At 40.9% G+C, this 19,968-nt stretch overlaps 1 protein-coding gene across 6 annotated transcripts in view; it reads left to right on the top strand.

The window, feature by feature from the left end:
- tle2b (TLE family member 2, transcriptional corepressor b) overlaps positions 1–19,968 on the top strand; it is an 87,830-nt gene that overhangs the window by 14,883 nt on the left and 52,979 nt on the right. For all 6 annotated transcript variants that reach the window (XM_042416104.1, XM_042416103.1, XM_042416106.1 and 3 more), the window contains 2 exons: positions 4,110–4,207; positions 5,799–5,862. In XM_042416104.1, the coding sequence (XP_042272038.1) occupies positions 4,110–4,207; positions 5,799–5,862 (162 nt within the window). The remainder of the gene's footprint in view (positions 1–4,109; positions 4,208–5,798; positions 5,863–19,968) is intronic.

Raw genomic sequence — 19,968 nt, 5'->3', positions numbered from 1 at the left:
CATACAATCAAACTCATGACAGCCTGACAGACAGATGATGGTTACGGCCAGTGGGTCCCACCTCCGCCCTGTTATGTGATATAGTGAAACAGGCTTCACCCACCACTCCTCCCCTTGCCTAACTCTCCTCCTCCCCCTCCATAGATAATCCTTCCTAATTCTCTGCCTGCCCGTGCCAGCTCGTCCAAATTGTGATTGACTGCTGTCCCGCATGGTGTATGTGTGTGTGTGTGTGTGTGTTCGTGTGTTCGTGTGTGTGTGTGATTGCGCACAAGTGACCCTTCCTCCCCCCTCCTACACATCCACCTCCTAGATTAACCGGATCAGTTTTGGGTTTCAGAGTCCCCTCTGCTGGCTGCTAGAGCGCTCACACACACACGTATACAAATATACACACATGAAAACACAGGAGGCGATAGGCTGTTTTTTTGGCCCTTCGTGATGCGCTATTGGACCCCTAACAGTCTGGGCTGCCATCTGTCACAGTACAGGAGAGACCAAACACACACACACTCACACTCCAACCACAAATGTTTATTCTGGTGCACATACGGCATGACTTGCTGATGCCTCCATCTTAGTAAACATTGCAGAAAGATGCACATATATCCCCTTAGATCTCTTTAAGCTCAGTTTTACTCTTACCTCAGTTTTACACTTACCTGAGTCTCCTATTATTACTAATAAGCATGAACTAATTTGATTCCAGCTTTCCATACTGTTCTCTATATCCTGACAGGCATAACTCAGCTCAGCACAGGCAGGGAATACTTCTCCTCTCGCCTGAGGCCCTTATAACTCACATATTTTTTGTATTTTTCATTTCCTCTCTGCTCATAAGAAGTTTTATAGCTCTCTGGTCCATGAAACTCATTCAGAAAGGTGCAACTGGCAAATCAAAAGTAAGACATTTTTGGAGTTTTTTTGTCCAATGGAGTAGATGAAAGAAATTCAAATCTCTCTCATCAGCGCACTACAGAGGACGCCATGTTGACACTAAGAGTTTTCACTCCCAGATCTCTTGTATAATCCTGATCTCTGACTATGGGCTTTGTTATATGATTTAGTGCTGCTGATGTAACCTGCCAGCAGCACTTTGTCTGTGTGCATCCGCATGAGTTTGTGTCTGTGTGTTCATGTGTTCATGGTAGCAGATGGTGGGAGCATTACCACAGACCGATGGACAGTGCACAGGGTAGAGCGACTAGGCTGTGTTGACTACAGCAAAGATGGCATGACTCTCTCTCTCTCTGTCTCTCCCTCCTTCTCTCCAGTCTCCGTCTCTTCGTCTTCTTCCCATCCCCTGGGTGTCAGACGGATGAATGGCTGGCTATCTCTCTCAGTCAGCAGCCACGCCGCTCTTTCATCATCCGTCTCTCTGCTCGTTCTTTCATTCCTCTGTAAGAATGTCAGGACTAGTCTATCACTCCCTCCGTTCCTCAATCCATCCATCCCTCTGTCTGTCAGATGAGTATCTATCTCTCTTCTGCCTTTTTTCCTCACGTCAATCCATCCCTCCATCCCTACTCTCCCTCCCACTCTGGGTTTGTGTGTTGTGTGTATGCTTGTTGTACTCCGAGTGTGATTCTGCAAGTGCAGGCCCTGTGTGTGGTTGCATGCAGTTGTGTGTGTGTGTGTGTGTGTGTGTTTGTTTTTGTGTTTTTCAGTGTGCTCATGGCTACGTGGGCGTTTGTGTGTGTATCTGCGTGTGCCAGATCGCTATCTATTCCCCCCCTCCTCCCTCCCCCACTGAGTGTGTGTGGTGTGAATCAAGGTCAGTGGGGGTCTGTTGGCAGACACCCCCCCCAACCTCCCCCCATCCATCCCGCCCCCCACCCCTCCCACACACACACCCCCAGAGGGTTTGTGTGTGTGTTGTGCCCATCCAGCCATCTAGATGTCCCCACAATGCCTGCCTCAGCTCAGTTTAGCTCAGCTCAGCTCGGCTCTGCGGATTAATTACTGGGGAACCCACCGCGTCTCTGACCTCCACCGTCGGACTAATTGAAATCTAATTGAATTGTGCTTGTCTAGACTAATGAAGCCCCGCCACTGAAACCGCCAATCTTTTAGCCGTAGCTGCGGGCCGATAGCCACCCAGCTGCACAAGCAGCGACTGCATTGTACCGCTCAGTTTGGATGGATGGATGAGTAGATGGATGGATGGAAAAGTGAACAGATGAACAAATGGGCGGATGGGTGGATTCATTGTTGGCTTGGGTAGTTAAATTACTAAGTAAAGAGACATAGTCTATATAATTTGTGATTTAATGTACAAGGATAATGATAGTAAAATCCTTGAGTGCATCAGTTCCAGTCAACACATCCTTCCTTATTTGAACAAATTAGATCCTAGAAGTCATATCAAAGGTGTACTTAGCATTAGAGCTGCAATGATTTGCAACTATTTCAATAATCGATTTATCGTTTGGGTAATTTTTAAAAGAAAAAAAGTCAAAATTCTCTGTTTCAAGCTTCTCAAATGTGAATATTTTCAGGTTTCTTTAGTCCTCTATGACAGTAAACTGAATATTTTTGGGTTGTGGACTGGTGGTCGAGACAAAAGAAGACATTTGAGGATGTCACCTTGGGCTTTAGTAAACAGTGATCAATGTTTTGCACCATTTTCTGACATTTTATAGACCCAAACAACTAATCAATTAATCTAGAAAATAATCGATAATGAAAATAATCAGTAGTTGCAGTCCTACTTTGCATCTTTACTGTTTGTTGGTGCTAAGTTTAAGTAAAAGGGAACTTAATTTAGAGAAGCACAGTAATATTAAGCAAATTTCAAGCAAAAATGCCAAACACAGTTTTACAATAGCGTCTTCAATTTGTGAATTTGCTCTTTTGCTTTTACTTGTATTAACATTACAGTAAATTCAATATCTACAAACCCCTATAGGGGTTTGTGTTCAGTCCCCAGCTGTGGTGGTTCCAGCTGGGCTGGGCACCCCGTCAAACACAGTGGGCAGTGTTTGCAGGCAGGGATGCCGGTGTCCTTGTCTATGTGCCGTCAACTCACAGTCAGGGAGCTTGTGCAGAGGGAAGTGGGATCTAGGCGGGATGGCGTGAACCTCAGTGTTCATGGTGAGACTGCTCACTGGCAGGTGATACGATGTGATTGATAAGGAGTGGTAGAGACACCTGGCAGTCTGCGCCCTCCTCAACAGTGTCCCAATAGGGTCCCACACCGCATCAATACTTACTGTAGCCAATCCGTATTGGGAGAAAGAAAGAGAAAATGCAAAAAAGATGGTATCTTTTTACATGAAAATCTCCTCTGACAATCCACAATGTCAAAAAACCCCACAACCACTTCTGCTTACTCTAGATTTCCCTGACTACAAACTAAACCCCATTCCCAAACATAAACAACTACAGCATCAAAAAGCATCCACAGTGCCCTTGTTTCTCAAACCTCATGACGACTATGGTGGAGGAGGGCGGCTGTCGAAAGCGCTTTAGACAGACATGGAGGGCTGGTGCTGGTGCTGGTTGTGGTGGTGGTGGTGGTGGGGGGTGGACCCCTGGGAGGTGCTTATTTTGTTGGGCCTTCTTTAGCTTTTAGCAGGTGAGAGACGGTGCCGTGATTCCCTATAAGTTATTCATTTGACGTTTCCTCCCTTCTCAGCTCTTTGTAGGCTGGAATACATTAGCAACCTGGCAGAGTGGAGAGGATGCTAATGTGGAAGAGAGGGAGAGGGAGAGGAAGAAAGGATGGGGGCAGTGGTGGGAAGGAGGCAGAGTCATTAGAGGAGGAGGAGAACAGAGACAGAGAGGACAAGGCTTTATGATGTGTGGGAAGGGGAAGTGACCTTCCCTCTCACTTTCATCTTGGCTTTTTTCTCCTCTCGCCTCGCTCTCTGACACACACACACATCCACATGTTCATACCCACACACAAGCACACACTAAAAGGTATAGGGCATGCAGGAGTACATGCACATACACATATACAGTATGCCATAAATGCACACAATCCTTTTCTTGAACTTGCACATACACACACACACACACACAAACATGCACCTCAGACGCTCACACGTTTTTCATCCTTGCTTTCTCTCCCTCACACTCTCTCTCTCTCTCTTTTTCCTGTGAAGGTCCCCTTGCAGCCTGGCCAGTCTTTCAAGTTCACAGTCCTGGAAACTCTGGACCGTATCAAGGAGGAATTCCAGTTCCTCCAGGCGCAGTATCACAGGTACACACACAGTAAACCTTATACTCTGAAGTCATATACGCACACATATGGACATGTATAAGCATTTTGAACGCATACACATATACACATCTCCATCAGGTATAGACACTGTCAGTGATCACCATTCTTTCTAAAAATGAAGACTTGGTATGAATGTTATGAAGAATTATACTTTTACACACTTTTTATGTATTCTCTACGCTAAATGTAATAATTATAGACACAACTCATAATTTAGTTCAGTGGATGTGGGTGTTGAATTGTTGAATACATAAACAAATAAAGATAATATGACAGCTCGCAAGTGCCATCCTTTAAAGTCTGTTACTATACTGAATGTGCAAAATATTAGAGACCGACCATCTCAAAGATTGAAACTTCTGTAAGGCATCAACTTTTCGTAAATCTACTGTATATTTTGCCTCCTTTGTAAGACGTATACATTAAATTAGGGAAATCATTAAGGCATATTGTCTTTTACCTATATGCACCATATAACTTAGAATACATTAGATGTATGTTCAGTGCAGTGTATTTCCAGTTTCTCCTTTTGATGTTAAAAAGTAAAACAAATATATTTTATCTATGCTCTTGTCATCACATTTTTGAACAGTATAACTGGAGTCGTGGATATTATACTTAAAATCAAACTGAATGTAATACTGTAGCATGCAGGTCTTCTTTATGTTTTACAACTGGAGGTCACTAATGGTCACACTATCATATGGCTGATCAGAAGTGACCTTGGCTGAGAGAGATAAACCATCATAGGTTAAAACATACAGTCTGTTGCTCACACCTCAGTGGGCAGGCTGAACAGCCTGCTGTGATACAACAACATTACTGTACTACAAGGCTTTGGACTAATGGATCTCAGCGACATAAACACAAAGATGCAAACAGCTACAAATATCTTTCATGTGCACCATTAATGGTTACATGATTAGTGCCATTACAGTCCACACATTGCAGCCAACCACCAGGATGACACTATATCTTCTCATTATAAAAAAACTATCTGCCATATCTGTTAGTCAATATCAAGCTCAGCATCAGCTTGTCTGAATATTGGTCAGATAAAAATAGTAAAAGCGGAAAGACTTTTCCATCCCAACACCTAAACAGTTCAGACAGTCCAGAACAAAACTATGTGCAGGCAAGATCACACGCCATCATCAGTGACTATGCATTTGAAAATAATCAAACCCAGACCTGACGCAAGATCAACTAAAAATGCTACAGAGAGCCTCCCACCAAAACATCAGATGTACACAACCGGACTCGCTCATACACACTGTACTGTACAGCCAGTGTGATGAATTGCAATAGTGTGAAAGACACACCCTACTGGCTGTTGCTGAAGGTGATATTTTTCTGTGTCCCTTTTAGCAGTAATAGGTAGCCGGACCGTATGGCTAGAAATAGTTTTTTCGTATCCTTACATGGCCTTAAACTGTGTTTGACCTCTGTAATACCTAAGTCCTGTGAATATTATAATTTATTTCAGTGGATGCAAACAAACCATTTAATCTGTGTATGTGTGTGTATGTGTGTGTGTGTGTGTGTGTGTCCTTTTTTCGTCCTTGTGCAGCCTGAAGCTGGAGTGTGAGAAGCTGGCCAGTGAGAAGACTGAGATGCAGAGGCACTACATCATGGTGAGTCCAATCAGACCTTTACCAGAGCTCAACAGTGATTTGTCAGTCTGACTTGGCCACTCAGAAACTCTGAGAAGAGTCTGATGGGTTCCTATATAGGAATTATAATCAGGAGAGTTGTATCTGTGCTTTGATTAGATGGACCGATGTTGTTTAGTGTTTATGTCATTCAGGAGTTAATTCTCTGTTTGTCTGCCTGCTTCACTGTTTTCTTTTTTTTTTCCTTCACACTTTTTCTGTCTTTCAGTCTCCTCTCTGTATCAATTTATATTCTCATTTCATTTACATTAATAGCTTGTTTACGTAGCAAAAATAATAAAGCAATAAACCCATTATACATTTCCAAAACTAATAAACAGTTTACACATTCAAATCATATTGAAATGGTAAAATCTGACCTCTAATGCCTTGACAAGATGCATATTTCTAATATCTGGTAATTAATTACTTTGAAAAACATGTTATATGTTGTGTAATAGTAGAACACAGTTTTAAATTTCCACAATGTAGTTACAGAAACCTTAACTTTAGTTTTTCTTTCTCTGTGTTTCTCGTGCACTATTTCTTTTGCTCTCTCACACCTCTCTCCAAAATGTACTTTTCTCTCTTTTCTCTTTTCCATATCTCTCCCCATTTTTCCTCCAAACCATCACACCCTCTGTCTTGCTCAGTTTCTTTCTTTGTCTCTTCTTCCCCTCTCTGTTTTTTTTTTTTCTCTCTCATGCGCTAACAGCCTGAGCTCCCTCTGTGTCGGTGTGTTTGTGCGACTAAAGGCTCACATGTATCGTAAGCCCTCGTCTGTGGTACAAAACCCACACAGAGCCGACCAGAATACGATATGCACCATCTGCTAAGCTGCTCGCATTTCATAAACCTGGGAGAGCAGGCAGGATCAGGGCCGTAAGCTAGATAGACACAAAGATGGATAGACAGAAAATGAGAGAGAGAGACAGAGAGAGAGAAGCAGACAGGCAGATAGACCGACAAATAGACTGAGTGTGTGAGAAAAGCAAGCAGGCAGACGGGGTAAATGGCAGACAGACAAATAGATATAGAAGTGCACCGACAGACAGGCAGAAGATAAACACACACACACACACACACACACACACACACACACACACACACACAGTGGATACAGCAAAAACACATTCTTTTATTCTACACTTTCACACATATAGATCCTTGTCCTCCTTTCCTTACAAAGACCTTCCATTAAACATATTGATTCCTAAGCACTTAACATTATTTTAATTCCTGCAATAGCTTATAATGTAAATGCCAAACAGTATCAAATCCTGTCAAAATGTCACAACAGTATTTCTCCAAATAGAATACATGTAATGAAACAAATTGTCGGATATTGCTATAGAATATTGTGTATTTAATAATAACTGATGCTAATGATAGCACTGTCTAAGATTGTAGTAGTTATTCTGATGAATAATAGCAGTTAAAGAGAGACTGCATATCTTTTCTCTTACAAATGAAAAGCCGAATTCATAAGCAATAAAACTCAATTCTTGGTCTGGTATGACCAGAGGCTAATGTTAGAAAATGTTTGGTAGATATTGCCAAATGTTTGGTGATATATTAATATAACTGATATCATTAAGCCAGTTTTTTTTTTTGTTTTGATTTTATGTATCTTTTCTAACTGTGCCATTTCCCAGTAATTATCAGTGGCTGCTGTTCATCACAAGTTACATACTCCTGCTTTAAAATTAATAGTTATTCTGTATTCTTATGCTTGAGTTACAACATAATCTCCTTATTCAGTTTGTCATATTTTCTGGATTTGTTTCATTCTCAACTCAATACATGGAGCTTTTTATGACATTTTGAAATTATTACATTTTCTGGCAGTTGCATAAACACGATACAACTTGACATAAATCACATACTGAATAACAACAGATTCATTCAAGTGCACAGCCAAAAACTTGTTGAGGTTTTGTTAAGTATCCTAAACTACCCAAACACAAACCCTCAACTGGTCCTTTAAAAACATAAGAACTTGCCAGACTAACCTCATTTCATAAAAATATCCTCACTGTTCTACAACTCAAACTGTTTCTCAAAGGGAGGGGGAGAAATACAAGAAGATACATGTGCACATAAATATCACACAGTGCAGAACACACACAAAGAAAAACCTCTGAAAACCACACACTTTTCAAAAACACCCACTTCCCTAATCTCAGGCACTCCCCATTTTAGCTGTGGTTTCACAGAATTGCTGTGTCGAACAAACCGCCCAGACAAACATCCACCTTCAACATCGCAAATCCTCACCCCCCTGTTTTATACAATAGGAGTGGTGGCGTGCCAGCATGGATGCAGCTCTCTGTCTCTCCAAAGACAGGGCCATAGGATGGCATTTGATCGAACTTTGCACATATTAAATGTCACGGCCTTTGTGACCGTTGCACCATTGGTGAACTAAGTAGGGGGAGCACAAGAGTATCCTCTGCTATATGTTTAACACTAGGCCTCAACAGGTCCCTACGGCAGTGACGGGGCTGCAGAGCAGGAGGTCAGAGGGCTGCAGATGACATATCTATATAGGTTAGCATGGCACATGGTCAGCACTCCAGGCTATATTATTTGAACCAGGACTCACTGTGGTGTTGTGGATGGCTAACACAGTGCTATGCTACTTCATAGGGATGGTTCAGAAATGAGAGGGAGGGAGAGAAAATGAGAGGGAGGGGAGAGAAAGAGAGGCTCAAAGGGAAAGATAGCTTTAGAGAAAAAGGGCTCAGAGAGTGTCAGACAGAAAAAAAAACAGGGAGCTGCTGAGGGAGGGAGGGAAGATACAAAGGGAGGCAGAGATAAAGAGAATAAAAGAGGAGAGGGAGAGAGTGATAGAGGCAGGAGAGAGATACAGAGAGAAAGGGGAAAGAGAGTGAGAGAGAGAAAAAAAAATGCTGAAAAGGAATGAGAGAGAAGAAATGAGAAAGAGAGATACCAGGGGACAGAATTGCAGAGAGGAGAGATGGCGGGTGAAAAAAAAAAAAAAAGATGCTGTGAAGGGATGAAATGGAGAGAGAGAAAGAGAGAGAAAAGAGAATATGCAACACAGAGCGCAGGAGAAAGAGATAGTGATGTGTGTGTGTGGTGGTGGGGGGGGGGGGGGGGGGGGAGGGCGTGAAATGAAAGAAAGAGAGATAGAAAGAGAGAGAGAGGGAGCACGCACAGACACGTAAATAATGTGAAGCAACAACGGACTCGCTGCGCCCACAGAGGAGATAACCCAGAAGGCTATATTTAGCTCGTTAGGCCTGTCATCCACACTGAGGCCTGTTTCCACAGGCTGGGGCTCTGCTCACTACGCTGCACTGCTCCTGCCTTTACTATTCATCAGTTTTAAGCTCTTTAAATACAAGAGTGAGGGGTTGGAAAGTAGGGAGATGGTTATACAGGGTGATACTAGGGCTGACGTATATGGCATTTTTCATGAACTTAAACATTTTAACACTCAAGACGACATGACAAATGAGAAAACATGCATTTTTCTGTAAGGTGGCAATCTTTGAATTTTTTTACTTTGGTAAACTGCAGTCATCATGCAGGTGTTTTCACACAGTGATCTTTAGTGATCATATCACAATCAAACAGCATCTTCAACACTATGACATCTTCATCTTTGGATTTTCTGTTGAGAAAGTTTGAGTTGTTTTTGTTTGGGTAGCCTTTCTCATGATAATGTGCTTGCCATTAATTATTCTTGTATATATCCTGAATAAACCAGTGTATCTGCAGGAAATGTAAACTGTTTCAAAGTGGAACTGAACCACCAAGACAAGAAATGTCAAGATAGTTGCAGTACAGATGATTCCAGAAATGTAAAAACTTTTTAAAATATCAATTTAAAACAAACTGTTTGTAGTATTTATTTTATTTACATTTTTATACTTTTATTCAGTTTTCTATTAAGTGTCTGGGAAATACAGTTTTCACACTTACATTTTTTTTTCCATATTTATGGTCTCCAGACTGCTGGAAATCATTAAATGAGATAATAGTACTTTTTGAAAATGTATGCAATACATTTTGCCATTTGAGAGGATGCGACTCTAACATGCTAAAAGTGAAAGTATATGCCAATAATTGCAACAAGACTGTATTTGCTGAAAAGCTCTTTTACACCAGCCACCAAGTTTTAAAAGAAGGTGTTAGTTTTACCTCCTTATGGCATGAAACTTTTCAAAGTCGGGAAGTTTGTTTTTCCTCACATTTACTACTTAAATTCTATAGCTGGCAGTGGTTAAGTTTTACACTTCACGCTTGGAGAGATGATGATGCCATAACCCTTTCAAATTGCTTCTGTCTGTGGAGTGTAGCTGCGGTAAAACGGCGCAGCCAGGTTTGGATATACTGTAATGTATTTGTATGTTTGGCAGACCCACTCTCTGTAGCTTTTTGGATGGAGTATATGTTTTATGCTGGCTGCTCTAGCAGACTGGCTCATCTCTTTGTATATGTAGAGAGACACTGGCAACGTGCAACTTCAGTGGTAGCTGCAAACACACACCCACAAACATCAAGTCACACACACTGAGTGTCTGTGGGTGTTTTGCTTTTCTCCGGCTGTTGTATTTATAATTCATGGTTCTCAGATTTCACCGCTCTCCTGGAATTCCACTGTGTATTTTTAAATAAGGTTGCATTGTAGCCCTGGCTAATCAGGGGGCGTAGACGTGTCGGTCACATGCGTACACAAAGTGCAAGCAAGACTCCTGTCTGGAGAGCTGCGTTCACCCTTGCTGGCTTGAGGTTGAATCTCGCAAAGAGCAGACACACAAGCACGAGGCTCGCTGGAATGTGAAAGAAGGGGAGATAAAACAGTTGTCTTGCATCATAAAGCCCTGCAAAGTCACTATTTTAATCCAAACAGACATTCTTATCAATTTCTCTCTTCTTTCCCTTACTGCATACATGTAGTGGCCTAAAATGTAGAAACGTCTAATGACTGACGGGTTTAAAATCAGTGAACTGTATGTTATAGTTCAATTGCTTTTCAGCTTTTTTTCTTTTTTTAGGATCAAATCTCTTCAGAAACCTCTTTTTTTCCAGTGTCTAGACTGTTCTGCAGCCTTCTTCTCATTCCTACTGTCAAACACAAGACAAAACTCTTACAGAGGATTGGACTGCCCAGCCCCCTTTAATATAAAGTATAAAGAAGACACGTCTACTGGAGGGTGACAGCTCGCAGTAGGGAATCACATTAGGTGGCCTCTCCATTGCTTTGTTTGTGTGTGTGTGTGTGTTACAGTGAGATATAGAGGCTCTGCAGGGGTCCGGTGTTAATGAATGGCTATGCTGTTGGCAAGAGACAAAATATTGTTGCATCAAATTTCACAATAGAAAAAAACGGAGAGATGAAAGATGTGATATTAAATTTTTTTTTCTTTTTGTTTTGGTTATGGATGCATTTGTGTGCTGTGAGATGATTTTTATTGAAAATTTAAACTACTGTTCAAACATGGGGAAAAAAATTAAATATCTAATTTTTAAGGATCTGACCAAAATTCAAAATCTAAATGTCGCTGCTGTATAAACTATAAAGCAGTGAATGAAGAATCATAACACCAAACTTGAATAAAGGTAAGGCTGTTTGCAGACAGAAGCATTACCACAGAAATAAACCTTAAGTCACCTGTTAGTAGTCTGATAATCAGATTTAGTTTACCCCTCAAATTGCTGAACAAATCAGAGATGGAGGCTCTGTCGTACATCCGTGGCTGTGATTCAGAGGTGTGACCTGTTTGCTTGTCTTTCAAGTGAGGACACAAAACTGTGCAAATAAAATGAACAAAATCCATTTTATAATGTATTGTAGGATTACGTGAGGTGTGTTTAAATTACTGAATGATACTTGTTACTTATTCGCTCAAACTAGATTTTTTTTGAAAAAGTGACAGCACTAGTGGACAAAAATGCCATTGTAAAAGGCTTGTTTACTCTTATTATTTATATTGGATGTTTGCACAACCTGTAATAAGCACCTGGAGGTATTCACATACCAGTTCGCTGTGTAAATCTGATCAAAAAAAGTGTTAAGACTACCAGACTAACCTTGGTTTGAAGACTAACCCGAGCTAAGCCACCAGACTCTATAACGTTAAGCTTCCTGCTGTTCATAGTAATTGTCTTAATAACTTCCCCTTCCTGAAAGACTTTTTACTTTGAGCCTCGTGCAGAAGGTGTTGTCATTGTACCAACAGCATACAAATCTAAATTGGTAGTCTAACACATTAATATTATGATTTAACATAAAAAAAAAATCTCATTTTCTTCTCTTTCTTAAAGAAATACGTCAATAGTCTAGATAAATTAACTATAGTAGCAAAAATTCTCAAATATAATTGCTTAATATATATATTAATACTGACAAAGGATTGATTTCAATATTACACAACAAGTTCCTTAAAAATGTGGACAATTTTTATGTTTATTTTGTGGGAATGTTGAATCTTGAAGCCCTTATCGGGATTATATCGTGGTCTCAGTGTTTTGTCTCCTGCCTGCCATGTGGTCATTTGTTGGAACATTGTGAGCATGTGTGTATTTTGCGGTGTGTGTGCGTGTGTGTCATTCGTTCAGTACAGCCCCTCAGGCATAGATGGACTCTGTGTGTGTGTGTGTGTGTGTGTGTGTGTGTGTGTGTGTGTGTGTGTGTGTGTGTGTGTGTGTGTGTGTGTGTGTGTGTGTGTGTGGATTAATGCAGTGCTCTCAGCCTCTTACTCCACTCCCAGCTCATCTGTCTGATTCAGGATGACACACTGTGTTCTCTTCAGCAACATTACAGTCACAGACTGCTTGAGAAAGAGGGAAGGGAGAGAGGAGGAGGAGGGGGGGTTAGAGAAAGGAAGAAGAGATAAAAAAAAATGAAGAGAGAGAAAAGAAGTAATAAGGGAAGTGAAGAGAGAGATGGAAAAAGAAAAGGAGTGCGAGCAAAACAGACAGAGATGAAAGAAATATGAGAGAGAGAGAGGGCACAAGGGCATTGGCAAAGAGAGCAGAAAAAAGTAAAAAAAAAAAAAAAAACAGAACGACATTGTCAAAGAGAAAGGAAAGAAAGGGAGGAGAAACATAAAGAGAAAAAAGGTGCATTTTTGTGTATGAGTATTATAGAGCAAAGGAGATGGAGGAGGGGGTGGATAGGCAGAGGAGATGAAGAGAAATACCAAGAAGGGGAGAAAGAAAATAAATAAGACTGATGGAAGATATCAGGAAGGAAGAGGGCAGAATTTGATTTGAGATTGCTTCTCACTAAGCTAAACGTTGCTCTGCCATCCGATAGTAGGAGTTGGCCAGGGGATTTAAGCGGGGCCAGATGTAGGGAAGGATTGAGTCTGTTTTAAGAGTCTTAAACCTGTCTGAACTGTCTGGAGCTGCAGAAAACAAGCAGGACAGGAGTTTCCATAAAGATGGACCCATACATGTGTGTTTATAGATATGAAGCCCCTCAAATTCAAGGTCAGTTGTATCCAGTTGTTGTGTTGGCTTTCCCTCTGATGAAACTGGCTGCAAGAGAAGCTGCAGTGAGGCTGAATGTCTGCCGTGACTGATTTAGTCGTCACCCGCTGACAGGACACAATGGAGAAGTCAGAGCCTGCTAACCTAACCTCTGATGTGGGTTAGCACAGTGTGCTAATAAATGTTTTAACATCGGTGGTGTGTGTGTGTGTGTGTGTGTGTGTGTGTGTGTGTGTGTGTGTGTGTGTGTGTGTGTGTGTGTGTGTGTGTGTGTGTGTGTGTGTGTGTGTGTGTGTGTGTGTGTGTGTGTGTGGGCGGGCAGATGAAAGAGACAAGCTCACCCGAGAGACAGCGATGAACAATGCTTTTGTTAAGGTTTTTACACACATACACACACACACACACACAAAACACACACAAATAATACATGCAGGAGTAAACCCAAGCAGCATTCACACACATGTAAGCAGCACACACACACACAAACATACTGTGTGACTACAAACACGCTGTAAAGCCACACATGCATGATGATAGTGGCACACACACGTACACACACACACACACACACACTGAATGTCCCATTTACATAAATCACCTTGGATTAGACCCACTTCCTAAAGCTCGTTTTAAAGTCTGCCAGTGTTCTTTGCAAAATGCATAGAAGAGAGAGAGTCTGGCATCGTCGTCTGACACTTTCTCAACACCATGGGGGTGGAGGGAAGGAGGGGGGAACGAAAGAGCAAACACTCCCTAAAGAATGGAAGAGTGGAAAGAGGAGGGAAACACGAGAGTGAGAGAAGCAAGAAACAGAAAGAGAGAGAGAGAGAGAGAGCAGCTCGTTGAGAGAAGTGCAGGAATGCTTTTTGTCTGTCTTGCCCTGATGATGACAGTACAGTGTGTATGTTATTAGTGGCAGATAGACGTTAGATATGGGCTATGTTCAGAAGAGTGGAACGTTACAGTGCGATCAGATAAACAAGAATTATACTGCAACCTCATTTATCTAAAGTATCCTGCTGAACTAACATAACAAGCCAAACAGCTGGCAAAAATGGATCAGGCTTAAACTGGAAATTGAAATGAATTTAAAGCTGCAGAGATTTTATTCCCCTCAATTATGAGCTTTTCTCTCTTTCAAATAGAGTTGCAAATATTGTACATATAAGTCTTCCAAAGTTTTAAAAGGTGCACAACTCAACCCACATTTACTATTATAAATATATGGTCATTTTAATATTACATAATGTTTAAAGAGCATAATTATCTCTTCATCATAGACTTTTGGTAGAACGTCATTTATATGGAGAAATTTACTCCAGTGTCTACATCATGATACTTAGATTTATTCTAAACATTGTGGATTACTTATTTGTGCCGATGCTGATATTAGGCTACTGCAAAAAGAAGTATATAAACAACTATAACCCAAGTAAAATTTCTCTTTAAAGTCCTTTCCAGAGCTCTGGAATAGTTTGTAATATCAGTTGTCAAAACTTTGAACACAGTAAACACTTCACACTGTTGCAAATTACTGTCAAGGAGAAAAGGTTTACATCTCAGCATTTTTAAAATGTATCTGGGTATTTACTAAGACTACAGATGTAAATGGGCCCATTTGCAGTTCATCTGATTTATATAAAGTGTCCCTAAATAAGATCTGATGCCAAGCTGTTTTGACACATGTTGTGCATGTCGTGTAAGTAATGGACATTATTACAAGAGAAGACAATTTTAGAACCGCAGGTGTGCATTCTGCACGATGAAGGCTGTTTATGAGAAAATATTAGATAGTCTGTTGTCAGCTTTAACGAAAAGATTAGTGACTGATTTACTTTTGCTAAAACATTTCCTTTCACTAGATGATTTCTGTAAACGGATAAAAAATAATATAACTGCAGGAAACCCAAAGGTAACTTCATAATGGATCGATAGGTTCACAATTTTTCAAGTCTGTCTTAAAAAACAATCAGGTGCCCAAATGAACACTGCTGTAATCATTCCTTCTGTTCATACTGGCCATTAAAAGATTCCCTTTAAATGCATGAATGATGGGGGCCAAAAGCCACAGTCATTTTGTGCAAAAATGCATTTGAAAGTTTATCTAAAACTTACATTGGACTTCAGCAGTCTGAGTTAGTCATATCAAGTGGATATTTTCCACCTTTGGGCCCCCATCACTTACATTGAAAGTGCATTATGAAGGGATCTTTTAATGGCCAGTATGAACAGGACGAATGATTATGGCGAGGAAAACCTATTTCAGTGTTCATTTGGCCACCTGATTATTGTTTTAAGACAGATGTGAAAAACTGTCAACCAGTCTGTGGCTCTCACTCACTGTTTCAATCTGGCTGTAGTATCTCACCCTCCATGTGTGTCTGATGAACAGCGCTGCAGATGCTTTTCCCAGACGCTTAATTTCAGACGCAGTTTCCTCTGCCACAGTGGTCATTCAGCAGTTATAAATCAGGTGCTGCGGCTGTGTATATAAATTTCCATTGCTTCCTCACATATTTTGCGCCTCCAAACAGGAACCACTTTTTTTCCATTTTTTTGCACAAAATCCCATTGTGGTCCTTTAGTAAATAAGGACAAACACAATTTGACTGTTAAGCACCGTAAAAAGGGCTGCAAATCCTTAGTAAATATCCCCCTGGCTGTTGTCATCGATATACATACTGTATATGTACACGTATGGTCATATATGAATGCAAATATATAGTCTGTTCAGGTATCCAAGAACACATTTTTACTTGGCATTGACATCACATTTTAGTTGACAAAAAATGTAGCCAAACACACCGATACAGTATACACACACGTTTTTTTTTCTCTGCTCTCTGGGTGGGCAGTGTTGGGTGTTCTTGGTAAGCAACGTCAGCCAGTTGGCTTCGTGCCCCTCTGCCAGGCTTAGTCTTCAGCACACACACACACACACACACACACACACACACACACACATCACCCACATGCGCCTTTAAATCTGCTGCACACACATACACAAAATCCACATAGACAAGAGATCTTACAGTACATTGCAGAATGAAAACGCAGTGACACAACAGAGGGATTATATAAGGCAGAAGGCAATGGGTGGTGGTGGGGGCGGGGGTGGGGGGGGGGGGCAGTTAAGAAAGGATGAACCTATTAAAAAACTGACTACAACAGAAAAAAACACACATACTGTAGCACTGCAATTTCAGTTGTACACACAGGGCAGTTATTGCTATACTGCAGTCAAGACCACACTCATAGTACAGCTGTCACTACTGGATGACACACACAAGACAATATTACAGTTTAGCCTATTATGTATTCATATTTAGGCCTGTGGACTATATTTGAACATGTTGGTGTCTTTAAGATAAACAAGACAAAAAATTGTGTTTTACAAGCAGGGAACAATATTGCTAACTGTTACAATACTACAGTTACACATTCACAGACTACAAAGCACAGTTGTTTCTGCTCTACAGTCCAGACCAGACTCCCATAGAGCGTTGTCACCAGAGTGCTGTGCAGACTGCACAAATAGTACAATAGTCACTTCACTGCTGTCTAGCCTACACCCACAGGACAACTATTAGTACATTTCAGTCACTTAGTCTTCTCCTTTCTGCCTATTTAAAGGAAACCCTGACTGGTCCTATTAATTGTGGAAATTAAATGTTTGTATGGTTCACATTTCTAGCCACTTATATAACACTGTAACTGAGTGATATTGACACTGACTCGGTCGTTTGTGGCTCTTGTCCAGATTATTCAATCACGTCTCTGCTTCTTGTCACCTTTTGGTTTAACGCTGCTCTCTGTATGAGAACCACCGTTCCTCTTTAGACTGAATGACTCAGCCTTAAGTCCTGGCAAATGAGCAACCTTCTAAATTGTTGTGAGCCCTCCTGAAGGTGACACTGTTCTGTGAAACCTTACTGCAGGGAAGTGAGCACAGAGGAAATGATCCTACAGAGACCAATAAACTATCACAATCTAATATTTATTGTTATCAGCAAAAGGTTCAGCTCTCTGGTGGCAGTACAATGAGGGCCATTACCACATAACAGAGAGAATAACCTTCTGGTAATTGTATGTTTCAAGTGGATGAAATGCATAGCTTTAATTTCGCCACAGATCTTAAGCTTAAAAGGAAAAAGGTAATTCGCACATTCTGTGTTCATGTCTTTTCCAATTCTGACTGGCTGGCAGTGTGGGAAAAAGTATTCAGACCCTTTACTTTACTGAAAGGGGACATATTATGCACATTTCAAGTTCTATATTCTTAATCTGGGGATATACTGGAATATCTTTACATGATTTAAAGCTCAAAAAACTCCATTATTTATTTTATACTGGCTCTTTATGCAGCCCCTCAGTTCAGCCTCTGTCTGAAACAGCCAGTTTTAGCTCCTGTCTCTTAAGGCCCCCCTCCCGAGAAACCCACTCTGTTCTGATTGGCCAGCTGCCCCTTGGCAGACATCGGCCGGCTGTGGAGGCCACATAAACAAACCATGCAGCAAACTGTAGTAGTAGGATTTCACTTCTTTTTCTTGTTCTTTACTCGAAATGTCAACTTCTCAAATACATCTGTGTGTGCACATCATGTTCGAGCTGAAAGTTGATCCGAAATATGAGAGTGGACAGCGCAAACGACGCATGAAAAAACCTTAACACAACTTAAGCAGCAACCTTAGCAACCAAGGATACGGAACAGACGGCCGTTTATGGGCAAGCATTGGTAGAAATTGCAGGGGGCATTTCTACATACATGAATTTCAATGACAAGTTTTGGAACTGTGACCATGTTAAACATAAATATCTGACATCATAACGGTATTAAAATAATAGAAAACCAGAAAAACATAATATATAATATAATATTGTCAGAAAAAATGTACTTAAAGTTTCAAATACTCAATATGCAGAGTGGCTACTTTTAGAGTTATATTATTAAGTATATTTTATCAATGGATTTTAATTATTTTTGTGTTAATGTGTAAGAAGCATTTTATTATTGTTGCTGGTGTTTTCATCTGTAGCTGCCACACACTGAAATTAAGATACTCAAGTTATTTCAATACCTTAATAAATATATAAGTAAATGAATGTAAATAAATATATCTTAAAATATGTTTTGGGGGGGCATTTTTGCCTTTAATCGACAGCTGATAGTGGAGAAGTAGACAGGAAACAAAGGGGAGAGAGAGAGATGACAGAGAGAGGTATGACATGCAACGAGGGTCCCCAGGCGGAGTCAAACCAGGGACATTGCAGTTATGTAGCATGCGCTGTAACCATTCAGCTACCACAGCGCTCCGTATTAATGTATCTTAAGAAGTCAATGTAACATTAATTGTAGCTTTTCACTTGCCTTTTGCCTTGGATTTTTGAGAACCTGAAAGATACTTAGCTGGAGAAAAACTTCCTTCTTTAATGACTGTTGAATGCACTCACATGAATGACATTTTTAATTAAACAGGCTCAATGAAACTTGACAGAACTGAACCGAAACACTTTTCTTTTCAGTCCACTGATTCTCACACGCACTCCTGGATCAAGGCTCCTTAACTTTTACAGCTGCTAACCCAAACCTGCTTGCTTTCCCCTCTGGCATAACAGAGAAGCATTCCCATCATATCTTTTATTACATTCCTTTCCATAATGTCGTGCTTGTTATATACAGTCAGCTGCTTCATTTTAGTCCAGAGTGGAAAGCTCTTCCTGAGGCCGGCAGCTGAAGTGAGCTGTGTTGTTACTTGCAAGGTTGTATTCAAATAGTAGGGCCCTGGTTAGAGCACTCTTAGCTGTTAGTGTAGTGGGGGGAAAAAGTGAGATACTAAATGAAAAGAGGATGCTGGAGAGGAGAGAATGAAAGAGGAGGGAGTGAATGACAGAGGTGGAGAGACTGATGGAAGAGATGGGGGGAGAATTAATAAGGAGAGACAGACAGGAATTGAGTTGAAAAGATGGGGAGGGGTGAGGAGAGGTGTAATGATGGAGAGGTGAAGAGAGAGGCTGATGAGAGATGGAGAGAGAGAAGGAGAGAGAACAAAGAGGGATGTCACATGTCTTTCATGTTGAGAGGGCTGGAGGAGAGGCAGACATGGAAACACAAAGAGCTAGCTCAAGTATGTTTGTGTGTGTGTGTGCTTTAATGTACGTGTGTGTTTTCAGGTGAGTGTGTGCATACTTGTGTGAATTGTGTGTGTGTGTGTGTGTGTGTGAGCATTTTTACATGTGAAAGAGATTCCAAGAATGATTGCGTATGTTTTTGTGTACATGAAAACCCATTTTTGTGCCCGTCTGTCCATGAGAGACATAAAAAAAGAGCTAAATACACAGCAGCTCAACACGGGGGGGGGGGGGGGGGGGGGGGGGGGGAGAATGGAGAAGATATAGATATAGTACTCCACAAGGACGAGAGAGAAAAAAAATATATAAAGCGAGGGAGTGAAGTAGAAAATGGCAATAGATAGGGAGCATGAAATAGAGAGAGAACATAAAGGAGAATGATGATTGATAGAAATGACTAAAAGGAAAAAGAATGAGAGAGCAGAGGAGACTGGGTGTAAAGGACAGAGACGAAAATGAAAAACAAGGGCAGATAAAAGAGAGAGAGAGAGT

The sequence above is a fragment of the Thunnus maccoyii genome, chromosome 7 (assembly GCF_910596095.1).
Source record: "Thunnus maccoyii chromosome 7, fThuMac1.1, whole genome shotgun sequence".
Taxonomy (NCBI): Eukaryota; Metazoa; Chordata; class Actinopteri; order Scombriformes; family Scombridae; genus Thunnus; species Thunnus maccoyii.
The sequence above is the reverse complement of the archived record's forward strand: the minus strand, read 5'-3'. Positions and strand labels throughout refer to the sequence as shown.